General features: G+C 42.0%; 1 protein-coding gene across 1 annotated transcript in view; it reads right to left on the minus strand.

The window, feature by feature from the left end:
* The window catches only part of KCNK10 (potassium two pore domain channel subfamily K member 10), a 105,467-nt gene that overhangs the window by 39,552 nt on the left and 52,343 nt on the right, over positions 1–13,572 (minus strand). The window contains exon 3 of the mRNA XM_029076951.1: positions 11,134–11,251. Within this exon, the coding sequence (XP_028932784.1) occupies positions 11,134–11,251 (118 nt within the window). The remainder of the gene's footprint in view (positions 1–11,133; positions 11,252–13,572) is intronic.

The following is a 13,572-nucleotide window of genomic DNA, read 5'->3' on the forward strand; positions in this document are numbered from 1 at the left end:
CCTGAACACTGTAAATGTTCAATAAATAATAATAATAATAATAATAATGTTGGTATTTGTTAAGCGCTTACTTTGTGCCAAGCATTGTTCTAAGCGCTGGGGTAGACACAGGGGAATCAGGTTGTCCCACGTGGGGCTCACAGTCTTAATCCCCATTTTACAGATGAGGTAACTGAGGCACAGAGAAGTTAAGTGACTCGCCCACAGTCACACAGCTGACAACTGGCAGAGCCGGGAGTCGAACTCATGACCTCTGACTCCGAAGCCCAGGCTCTTTCCACTGAGCCACGCTTCTTCCCCAGCATGGAAATGAATAAGATTCATTGATAGTGGATTGATAGGCCTGGGAATCAGATAATAATAATAATAATAATAACTTTGGTATTTGTTAAGCACTTACTATGCGCAGAGCACTGTTCTAAGTGCTGGGGTAGATACAGGTAGATAAACAATGAATATTAATTCTTCTTAATAGTCATGTGGACATGCAATTAATGTACTATATACATATAATGTACTATATACGTATAATGTACTTGCATAATAATCAGGTTGTCTCACATGAGGCTCACAGTCTTAATCCCCATTTTACAGATCAGGTAACTGAAGCACAGAGAAGTTAAGTGACTTGCCCACAGCCACAGAGCGGACAAGTGGCAGAGTTAGGATTTGAACCCATGACCTCTGACTTCCAAGCCCAGGCTCTTTCCACTGAGCCATGCTGCTTCTCAGATGGCCTGGGTTCTAAAATGGGCTCTACCATTTGCCTGCTGTGTGACCTTGAGAAAGCCATTTAACTTCTCTGTGCCTCAGATTCCTCATCTGTAAAATGCAGATAAAATCCCTGTTCTCACTTCCATTTAGACTGAGCTCCACTGGGACAGGGATTGTGCCTAACCTGATTATCCTGTATCTACCTCAGCACTTAGTACAGTACTTGGCACATAATAAGCACTTGCAAAAACCACAATTATCATTATTGTTATTATAATTAATATTATAGGGTCAACTACATTGGAATTAGAGTTTCTCTGCTTCTTTTCCTAGTGTTATCTAAAGTAGTAATGCAAGTGTATATGTATGTAGTACAATCTTCAACCTATTCTCCACAGCTGTGCTTGACGATACAACATGGTATTTGGTATCACAACAATAATAACAATAATTGATAATTATGGTATTTGTTAAGCGCTTACTATGTGCCAGGTTCTGTACTAAGCACTGGGGTGGATACAAGCAAATTGGGTTGGACACAGTCCCTGTCCCACATAGGGCTCACAGTCTCAATCCCCATTTTAGAGCCGAGGTAACTGAGGCAGAGAGAAGTTAAGTGACATGCCCTAGGTCACCCAGCAGACAAGTGGTGGAACCCAATCTGATTGCTGGAAAATTCTTTCACTATAAGATAAGGGCATCATTGAAACATACTGGAGCTTCTATTCACTGACAACTGCTTTGAGGGCCTCAATTCCCTAATCTGTAAAATGGGGGCTCAATATCTGTTCTCTTTCTACTTTGACTGTGAGCTCCATGTGGACCTGAAGATCTCTATCTACCCCACTACTTTGTTCACTGCTTGTAGAGAAGAGATTTGGAGTTTGAAGTACTCAGCCATTTTGCTACAACTTTCATAATCCTTCTAACATAAATCAAGCCTGGAAGCACTTACAGTTATCTTTTTCCATTTAGTAAGTGTTTAACAAATACCACAATTATTCCTCTAGACTGTAAACTCATTGTGGGTAGGGAACATGTCTATCAACTCTGTTATACTGTAGTCCCCCAAATTCTTAATAGTGCTCTGCACACAATAAGCACTCAATAAATACAATTGATGGATTATTAAGTACACACACATGAAGACATGCACGTGATTATGAGCCACTTCTTAGAATAAGCAGAGAGCTTAAAGCCCAAGGGCCCATGGCTATCTGCTAGGAAAATCTCTGCACCCATTCAGGGATCTACATTGTTAACACAAAGATGAAAACCCACCTTCATATAGAAAATGCTCAATAAATACTGGATGAGGACAGTAATAATAATGATGAGTGAAGCAGCAGTGAAGCAGTATGGCATAATGGAAAGAGCATGGGCCTGTGTTCTAATCCTGACTCTGCCACTTGTCTGCAGTGCGACCTTGGGCAAGTCACTTCTCTAGGCCTCAATTACCTCATCTGTAAAATGGGGATTGAGACTGCTTAGCCCTCTGTGGGACAGGGACTGGAATTCATTTAAGTTGTAAGTGCCTTGTAGTAAGCATTAATTTATTACTTTGCAGCTAAAAATTAACCAAAAATTGAAAGGGGACTTTAATTTTAGGCCACCTTTTGTCTAGTGATCACAGGAATTCTCTGAGAATCTCAAAGTATTTACAAGTCTTTTTCTGATCATTTGCAATTTGGTTGTATCTACTCCAGAGCTTAGTACGTGCCTGGCACAAAGAAAGGGCCTATAAATACCACTATTATTGTTATTATTATTATTATCATGATTAGTGCTGCTTGAGAGAAGAGTTGGAGTTTGAAGTACTCAGACAACTTTGCTACAACTTTCATAACTCTTTTAACATAAATCAAGCCTGGAAACACTTAGGGTTATCTTTTTCCATTTAGTAACTCTCTTAATATTACTATAATTAAATAAATCCCTTTGAAAGCAATAGGTCCTTTAACTGATGCTTGGTTTAGTAACAGTTTAATAGAATAATCTGAAAGCTTTTTAGGGTAAATCTAAATTATATTTTATACCATCCAAGCTACTTATTCTGGCTATTTATTCAAGAGTTTACTATTATGCTTTTCAATGGAAAATATTTGACTTCATCATGGGTACACAAACTATGAACTAACTACTGGTAGTGCAAAGATGAAGTCAGTAAATGTGAATTTCTTGATTTGTTCTCCTATGGATATTGGAACTCATTATGAGAATGGAATTTGGGCAGATTTTCAGAGAAGTAACCTGGGCCTCGAGCTTAAGGAAATGGGACATTCCTCCTGGAATGCCCCCTAGCACGGAAATTACCTGGAAGAAAATTAACCTCCTTTTTCCCCTGTTTCTCCATATGTAAAAAGAAGCGGATAACTTTTATTGGTCAGAAAAGGACTTGTAAATGCTTTGAGATTCTCAGATTGAAAAGTGACTCTCAATCACTAGACAAAAGGGGGCCCAAGATAATAATAATAATAATGATGGCATTTGTTAAGCGATTACTATGTGCCAAGCACTGTTCTAAGTGCTGGGGGAGATATAAGGTCATCAGGTTGTCCCACATATGGCTCACAGTCTTCATCCCCATTTGACAGATGAGGGACATGAGGCACAGACAAGTTAAGTGACTTGTTCAAGGTCACACAGCCGTCAGGCGGCGGAGTGGGCAATAGAACCCATGACATCCAACTCCCAAGCCTGGGCTCTTTCTGCTATGATACACTGCTTCTCCCCATTGAAAGTCCCCAAGATGAAAGAAACTCCCCAAATGAAAGTTCCCCTTCACTTTTTGGTTAATTTTTAGCTGCAAAATAAAAAATTAATGCTTACTGCAAGGCACTCATAACTTAAATGAATTCCAGATGCAAACAATGAATCCCCTTCTGAACTTGAGATAAAATAACTTAGTAAATCTAAGATTCAAGCATATGAAAGCCCAGGTTGTAAAGGTAGCAGCATCTTTCATTTCAAACTCTGACATCCCACGAGTTGGGCCACCCCCACAAAGCATAAGGGAGCATGTGTACCTCTGGTCCAATGTTCCCTCCTATCATCATAGGTAGTCAATGGAAAAGCAGTGTGGTCTAGTGGAAAGAGGGGTGCCTGTCTACTTGTTTTGTTTTGTTGTCTGTCTCCCCCTTTTAGACTGTGAGCTCATTGTTGAGCAGGGATTGTCTCTATCTGTTGCTGAATTGTACATTTCAAGCATTTAGTACAGAGCTCTGCACACAGTAAGTGCTCAATAAATACATTTGAATGAATGAATGAATAATCTTGGCTCTGTGTGATCTTGGGACATTCAGTTAACTTCAGTGCACCTCAGCTTCCTCATCTGTAAAACAGGGGTAAAAGTCCTCTTCTAACTCTCCCTCAAACTGTGAGCTCCATGTGGGACAGCGGTTGTGTCTAATTTGCATATATATGTACCTGTCCTACCACTTTTTATGGGGCTTGGAACGTTGTAAGCATTTAACAAATACCATTATTGTTATTTTTATCATCAAACTTCCCCTGTTCCGGAAGGCGTTCTTGCTTCTCCCCACAACCTGAACTCATTTCCTTACTTCCCCTTATTTCCCAGGGTTCACTTTGACCTCTACTGTAAAATGAATGTAGGTTTCTTGGAGATAGACTGTGTCTTATGTGTTGTGCTTCCCAAGTGCTTACTACAGTGCATTACACTCAGTAGGCACTCAAGAAATTCCATAACATAGTAGTCCTGTACTGCATACTACATAATAATAATAATATTAGTAATTGTGGTATTGGTTAAGAACTTACTCAGCACCAGTCACTGTACTAAGCTCTGGAGTGGATACAAGCAAATAGGGTTGGACACGGTCCTTATCCTACGTGGGGCTTACAGTTTCAACCCCCATTTTACAGATGAGGTAACTGAGGTCCAGAGAAGTGAAGTGTCTTGCCCAAGGTCACACAGCAGACAAATGGTGGACCCAGGATTAGAACCCACGACCTTCTGACTCCCAGGCCCATGCTCTATCCATTGAGCCATGATTTGTTACCTTAGTAACAACAGCCAATCAATTAATCGATGGTATTTATTGCGTGCTTATTACGTGCACCACTGTAGCACCTCCTTCCCTTTCCCTGGTTTACAGTCCTATCTACCTGCTTCTGCCAAAACCATGGGGTCAAGAATGGGAATAACAATAACAATAATAATAATGGCATTTGTTAAGTGCTTACTATATGCCAGGCACTGTACTAAGTGCCGGAAAAATGGTATTTGTTAAGCACTTAGTATGTGCCAAGCACTGTACTAAGTGCTGGGGTCAATACAAACAAATAGGGGCAGACACTGTTCCTGTCCCACACTGATTCAATAGTATTTATTGAATAGTATTTATTGAGCTTTTACTATGTGCAGAGCACTGTACTAAGCGCTTGGAATATACAATTCTGCAACAGATAGAGACAATCCCTGCCCAGTGACAGGCTCACAGTCTAATCAGGGGAGACAGACAGCAGAGCAAAACAGAATGAAACAAAAATAAGACAACATTATCATGATAAATAGAATCAAGGGAAGGTACACCTCATTAACAAAATAAATAGGGTAATAAAAAATATATACAAATGAGCACAGTGCTGAGGGGAGAGGAAGAGGGAAGGGGGAAGAGCAAAGGCTGGAGGGGGAGCAGAGGGAAAAGGGGAGAGCTCAATCTGGGGAGGCCTCTTGGAGGAGGTGAGCGCTCAGTAGGGCATATGAGGCTCACAGTCTAAATCCACACTTTCCAGATGATGTAACTGAGTCACAGAGAAGTGAAGTGACTTGCTCAAGATCACACAGCAGACAAGTGGCAGAGCCATGATGGATGGGGTGGGATGTAGCGGGAAGCCTGGAACATTAGTCTGGGAAGGGACTACCTCATCCTGCCCATGCCTCCATGGGAAGCAGGAAGGTACTATCCCAGAAGAGAGTAGGGAAGGGTTGACAAGTTAGAAAAATGATGGAATCACAGGCGGGAAGAGAGACAATCGATTAAGCAAAACTGAGGGGAGTAAAGAAGAAAATCAGAGCAGAGCAACTGATTGACTCCTTATGCAATTAGGGTGTACACTGTTGTCTTCTAGACTGTGAGCCCGTTGCTGGGTAGGGATTGTCTCTATTTGCTGCTGAACTGTACTTTCCAAGTGCTTAGTACAGTGCTCTGTACACAGTAAGTGCTTGATAAATACGATTGATTTAATGAATGAATGAATATTAAGTCGGGGAGAAAGGAAAAAGAAAATTAGTTTTAAGTTTTCAAAAATCTTTATCCTTGTAGGGCATAGAAGAAGAGGGAAGGGTGTGAGACAGAGAGAGAAAAAGAAAGATGATGGAAAAATCAAAGTTAATCACTCTTCCCCTCCGAGTTCACTGTTGCCCAGGTTGATCAGTTTCCCTTCCAGGAATGCCCCTTCTCTTTCTCATCTCATGAAATGAAAGTCTGAGTAGCCGAGAGACTTAGAGTCGCAAAATTGCATTTTAAAACATGAAGTCTAAAATTCTGCCTTTTTACTAATTATGATGATTTTCCATGTCCCTCCCATTAGTCCATATTAGAGAGGTTTTTGCAGTTTGAACAGAATGATAAGCATAGCACTTGGAGCAAAGTTTTTTGCAATGCTGCTAGCTGCATCCCTGCAGTGTGAATTGCAGGGACTCACTAAGTGTATTTTCCCTCTCATCTCCCCAGGGAGGAAGGTTTGAATCCGTTTCCTGGCAGTTCGGGAGCTCTGCAGTTTGCTTTTTAGCTGCAGGCTGTGTTTTACTATGTATAGCATCCAATCTTCTCTGAACTGTCAGATCCTAACAGAGAGCATTCCAGAGCAAAGCTGACCTGGCATTCCAGAAGCAAGGTGCTTTCTAGAAGTATAATCAATTTAAACAAGAAAAAAATAATTCATGATTCCTGTGTTGAAAGCACTGTAGCATAAAGAATGATTAATCAAGCAATCAGTGATATTTATTAAACACTTACTTTGTCCAGAACACTGTACTAAGCATTTGGAAGACTACAATACAATAGAATTAGCAGATATGTACCCTGCCCATAAAAAGCTTACAGTCTAGAAGGGGAGACAGAGTAAATGAGTAACTTATAATATACCATTTAAAGAAATGATGTCCAGTGCAGTAGAACCCTTCATGATAATAATCATTTATTGTACTTTCTAAATGCTTACTTTATGACAAGTACTGAACTAAACTTAAAGGTAATAATAATAATGTTGGTATTTGTTAAGCGCTTACTATGTGCCAAGCACTGTTCTAAGCACTGGGTAGATACAAGGTCATTAGGTTGTCCCTCGTGGGGCTCACAGCCTTCATCCCCATTTTACAGATGGAGTGACTGAGGCACAGAGAAATTAAGTGACTTGCCCAAAGTCACACAGTTGATAAGTGGCAGAGCTGGGATTAGAACCCACGACCTCTGACTCCCAAGCCCAGGCTCTTTCCACTGAGCCACGCTGCTTCTCCGTGAACTTCATGTATACACCTGCATACACATAGACACATGAATGATCATTCAGACATGGTCAATGGCCCACACAGAACATATAGTCTTAAACATGGCTGGGGAGGGGGTATATGGGTTAGGTGAGAGGGAGAGGAGATTGAAATCCTGGAAAAAAATAACTGGGCAAATCATTAATAATAATAAAATAATAATAATGGTGTTTGTTAAGCACTTACTATGTGCCAGGCACTGTTATAAGTGCTGGGGTGGTTTCAAGCAAATTGAGTTGGACATAGTCCCTGTCCCATGTTGGGCTGACCGTCTCAATCCCCATTTTACAGATGAGGTAACTGAAGCCTAGAGAAGTGAAGTGACTGCCCAAGGTCACATAGGAGACAAGTGGTGGAGCCTTGATTAGAACCCATGACTTGGACTTTCTGACTCCCAGGCCCATACTCTATGCACTGTGCTATGCTACTCACACAAGTAAAATTAAGTAAAAAAATAATCAGTTGTTGTCCAGTACTGTGGGGAGGAAATGGTAGGGAGGGAATGGTCCTTAGGCTTGTCACCACTCCAATCAGGACTAAATGTCTGCTTTCCCCTCTAGACTGTAAGCTCATTGTGGGCAGGGAATGTGTCTGTTACATTGTTATATTGTACACTCCCAAGTGCTTAGTATGGTGCTATGTATACAGTAGTTAATAAATACGATTGACTGGGCAGGGAATGTGTCTATCAACTCTTATATTGTATTCTCCCAAGCTTTTAGTACAGTGCTCTGCACATAGTAAGGACTAAATAAATACCATTGATTATTGATGTGCTTAGTAATACCATGAATTTGCCAATCATTGGTATTTATTATTGAGTACCATCTGTATCTAAGCTCTATGGTGAGAACAGTAGTAGAAAGAGATTCATTTCATGCCCTCAAAGAGCTTTCAGTCTAATTCAGAATCAAGCTGAACTTTCTCACCCCTTGAATGGTTTGATAAGGGCCTCCCCTCAGCATTGATGGGCAGGAAGGGAGAGGAAAGGTGCTACAGGTTCTAGGAGCCCTTCTGATGGCAGGAGCTCAGGGTCATAGGGCAGGGCAGTTTCTGCCTCTGCTGATCCCAGAAGATAAGGGCTTCTTCTCAATGGTGGTGAACGGGAAGGGGAAATGAAACTCAGGGACCAATTCTGGAGGACTTTTGTTATTTGTTATAAAGAAGTAGCAGGGCCTAGTGGAAAGAATATGGGCCTGGGAGTCAGAGGACCTTGCTTCTAATCCCAGCTCTACCACTTGCTTTCTGTGTGAACCTTGGGCAAGTCACCTAACTTGTTTGTACCTCAGTTACCTCATTTGTAAAATGTGGATTCATTCCTCCTCCCACCTACTTAGACTGTGAACCCCATGTGGGACAGGGACTGTGTTCAACCTGACAAACACGTACCTACCCAAGAGCTTAGAATAGTGCTTGAAACATAATAGGCATTTAACAAATACCAAAAAAAAAATTATGAGTTTTTTGGTTTTTTTGGTGGGGGAGCATTTTGTACAGATGTTTTTAAAAAGGATTACTCACTGAACAATAGTATTTATTGAGCACTTACCCTGGGCAGGGCACTCTACTAACCACTTGTAAGAGTACAATAGGGACACCATTGCTGCCCTTATAGATCTAACCATCTATCAGTGTAGATAGTCACTAAAGTAAATTCCACATAAGGAGAAGTGATAGAGTTTAGCAATATGGATATAGTGCTTAGGGAGTGAGTATCCAAGTGTGTAGGTGTCAAAGAAATGCTGAAGTGACATTAGGGGATGGAGAAATTTGCCTGAACTTTGGAGACAATGGTAAAGTTAGCTCCCCTGGGCCCTCAACATATTGTAAGGCCAGGCTTGGGGCTGGCCTAAACTGCCGTCTGCCTAGCAGGCAGATGTAGAGATGCCAGAATACAGAGGATGGGCTGGTGGCATGACACTCCTGAAACTTTAGTCTTATCTTCATTAGGCAATTGTTGATTACCTGAAAAGATCTGGCTTGCCATTCATCTGCTGTGTGACCTTGGGCAAGTCCTTTAACTTGCCCACCACTATCCTTTCTACCTCATAAGCCCATAACCTTGGTGTTGTCTTCGACTCATCTCTCATTCCACCCACATATTCAATATGTCACCAAACTCCATCAGTTTTACCTTCACAGCATTGTTAAAATCTGCCCTTTCATCTCCATCCAAACTGCTACCAGGATCCAAGTACTTATCCTAACCCGCCTTGACCACTGTATCTGCCTAATCACTGACCTCCCATCCTCTTGTCTCTCCCCACTCCAATCTGTACTTCACTCTGCTGCACAAATCATTTTTCAACGTAAAGGTTGAGTTCACGTCTCCCGACTCAAGAACTTCCAACGGCAGTCCATCCATCTCTTCATCAAACAAAAAACTCATTACCACTGGCTTTAAAGCAGTTAACAGCTTTCCCCATCCTTCCTCACCTCATTATTCTCCTACTATAGTCCAGCCCACTTGCTCCGCTCCTCTATAGCCTGCTTACTCACTGTGCCCTGATCTTGTCTATCTCACTGCTGACCCCTTTCCCACATCCTTCCCCTAGTTTGGAACTCCCTCCCCTTCTATATACGCCAGACCATCACTCTTTCCACCTTCAAAGCATTACTAAGGTCACAACTCCTCCAAGAGGCCTTCTCCAATTAAGCCTTCTTTTCATGCTCGCTCTCCCTTCTGCATCATCTACGCACTTCAATCTGTGACCTTTGGACATTAGATATTTGCCCCATCCCCTAATCACAGCACTTACATACATATCTTTAAATTACATATTATAAATTATTTATTCATATTAATGTCTGCTCACCCTCTAGAATGTAAAGTCATTATGGGTAGGGAACGTGTCTGCTAATTCTGCTGTATTATATTCTCCTAAGTGCTTAGTATAATGTTCTGAGCAGAGTAAGTGCTCAATAGATATGATTGATTATCTTCTCTGGGCCTCAGTGACCTCATCTGTAAAACGGGGATTAAGACTGTTAGCCCCATGTGGGACATAGACTGTGTCGAACGTGATTAGCTTGTATCTATCCCAGTGCTTAGTACAGTGCCTGGTACATAGTAAGCACTTAACAAATACCATTACGAATAAATAAATATCTTACCTGCAGTCTTGCACATCTGTGACCCCTGGGTTGCCAGAACCCATGGAAAACTTAACTAGATAGAGGTTTCTACTGTGATTAAGGAGTTTCCATAAAGTGACTGGGTTGTCATGTGATTTGGTGACCTACTTAGAAACAATCTGAATCAGCTCTCCCCAGTAAGCTCAATGAGATTAGCCCCTTGTTACCCTGCATTATTTTAAGTTTTGTCTTTGTGTTAGTGAGACAGTTAATATGGCTGTAGAAGCCAAGACATGTGTCTTCTGCAAACTGGAGCCACAGCAGTGTCATGAAAGTGATGCCTAGAGCTGTGAAACTCATTTTATAGCACCTTCCAGCCTCTGGCAAATTGCATTATTAACAGTTTTCTTTGACAAAACAGTCACTAATGCCCACCACAGTACCCAAGATCTCTTGCCCTCTTCATCCCCCATCTTTGATGCTCAACTGAAGGCAGCATTTAGAATTCGCTAAAGGTGTAGAGGTCAGCTGAATCCTCTGAGCTTAACTGATCTCATTTTTGTCACTGGCTTCTTTCAACCTAGCTGTTCCCAGGCCCTTCATCCGAAAACTGAATTCTGCATCCCCTTTTTCCTTGTAGTGAAAGCACCATGATCAATAATAAATCTACAATTCCCCCTGGGCATCCTACACATGCATTATACCTGCATGTCCTGGGGCTAACTCCTTTTACAATTATGAAGTGAGCCCAGGGTCAAGCTGGTGAGGGTGTTGAATTTCTCACTGGGTTCTGGTGCTGGGGAGAAAATGTTACCAAACAAGTGGGTTACCTATGGTTGTGATGACTGTTCCAGCAAAGAAAAAGGCACTTCCAAGGTCCCAGTGACTGCTGTTGTTAGAAGAATTTCCTACTGGGCTCACGCCAGCATTGTCAGCATCAAGAGCGTGCTGCAAATACAGAAAGAAAGCCGTGAGCTTTCGCTGGATTTTGCTTTGCATAAAAATCCTAACACTGTAAAATAGCAGTTTTGTGCATATCTCCTGCAAATGGTGGAAAACAAAATAAAGCAATGGGTAAATGATTCCTGAGGCTGACATGAGTAGGAAGTGGAGTTAATTAGAAAGGAAGTTGCACTGGCAGACAATCAAGATGGCTATAGGAGAGGAAGTGGTGAGATGGAATGAAAGGACAGAGTATCTACTGTGAAGGGAAAAGAAGCTTAAGAAAAGCTAAAAGAAGGAGTAATGCATTATTCCCTGAGGGAAATTGGAGAGTCAATGAAGAGTTCCAATTTGAAAAACTGGTAACTACTGACAACACCTTGGACTTCCAGGATGTTGATGCTTTACAGATTGCAGTAGAAAATGTAAAATGAATCAATGATATTTATTGAGGACTTACTGTTTGCAGTGCACTTCTCTTAGCACTTGGGAGAGTGCAGTGTAACAGAGTTGGTAGAAATGTTCCCTACCCCCAAGGAGCCTACAGGCTGGAGGAGGAGCTAATGAGCTCGCAGACTTTCTACCTCTGGTTTAAAGCTAATCTTTAAAATTAAAAAGTCAGGAAGCAAAACAACATGCAAGTAGGTCCATAATATATTTAAGATTTCTGAAATGATCTGCACAAAATAGCACCATCACTCAGCAATTACCACATATGATCTTGATACAATAATAGATGGGCAAGATTGACTGTCCTGGAAGACTGACCTACCTCTTATCTACAAGGCTACCAGGTTTATGCAAGTCATGAAAGAAAATGCACTCATTTTAAAGCAATTCTTCAATTTCTTCCTGCTTTTAAGAATGTGAAATATTGCCACTGTATCTTGACTGCCACTCTTTACAATATAAACTCTGATTTCCAGGAATTCATAGCCTTATTTTAAATTACATAAGGCTGCAATTTGGTTGTTCGGTCTACAAGATGTCTGAGCTGTTAGGCTAATCTATTTATGAAACACAGAATAAATCAGTGATTTGACACAGATCATTTATTCATATATGCCCCTTATGCTGTTGTTGAAGAAGAAACAGATGGTGTGTCCTTTTTGCTAGAAAAGTCCTATTTTATTCAGTTTGGACCGAGAGCCTTCAGATTCAATTTCACACTACACCATTCCTAGTATATTTCAATATCTAATTGCCTAATCTCAGAATCGCACCTGGAGAGTTTCCAGGGCTCCACCAGTCTTGGTTACAGGAGTGAGAGTCAAGCAGAGGTATACCCATTCCATTCTTAGCTTGGGCAGTGACTAGTGAGTGGAAGGCAATCTTCTATAACTCAAAACTTACCTGTGCTAGGCAGCAACAACATGGGAGAGAGTCGAGGATGAAGACTTTAGTTTACTCTGTGGAAGAAGGCATGGTAAACCACTTCCGTATTTTTACAAAAAACGCTATGGTTGGGGAAGCAGCGTGGCTCAGTGGAAAGAGCCTGGGCTTCGGAGTCAGAGGTCATGGGTTCAACTCCCAGCTCTGCCACTTGTCAGCTGTGTGACTGTGGGCAAGTCACTTAACTTCTCTGTGCCTCAGTTACCTCATCTGTAAAATGGGGATTAACTGTGAGCCTCATGTAGGACAACCTGATTACCCTGTATCTCTCCCAGCGCTTAGACGAGTGTTCTGCACATAGTAAGCACTTAATAAATACCAACATTATTAACTACCAGTATGATTGCAGATGGAGAGTGGGGTCCTCCGCTCCAAACAAAAACTCCTCACTCTAGGCTTCAAGGCTCTACATCACCTTGCCCCTTCCTACCTCTCCTCCCTTCTCTCTTTCTACTGCCCACCCCGCACGCTCCGCTCCTCTGCCGCCCACCTCCTCACCGTCCCTCGGTCTCGCCTATCCCGCCGTCGACCCCTGGGCCACGTCCTCCCGCGGTCCTGGAATGCCCTCCCTCCTCACTTCCGCCAAACTGATTCCCTTCCCCTCTTCAAAACCCTACTTAAAACTCACCTCCTCCAAGAGGCGTTCCCAGACTGAGCTCCTCTTCCCCCTCTACTCCCTCTGCCATACCCCCTTCACCTCTCTGCAGCTAAACCCTCTTTTCCCCCTTTCCCTCTGCTCCTCCCCCTCTCCCTTCCCATCCCCTCAGCACTGTACTCGTCCGCTCAACTGTATATATTTCCATTATCCTATTTATTTTGTTAATGAAATGTACATCGCCTTGATTCTATTTAGTTGCCGTTGTTTTTACGAGATGTTCTTCCCCTTGACTCTATTTATTGCCATTGTTCTTGTCTGTCCGTCTCCCCCGATTAGA

The sequence above is a fragment of the Ornithorhynchus anatinus genome, chromosome 1, assembly GCF_004115215.2.
Source record: "Ornithorhynchus anatinus isolate Pmale09 chromosome 1, mOrnAna1.pri.v4, whole genome shotgun sequence".
Taxonomy (NCBI): domain Eukaryota; kingdom Metazoa; phylum Chordata; class Mammalia; order Monotremata; family Ornithorhynchidae; genus Ornithorhynchus; species Ornithorhynchus anatinus.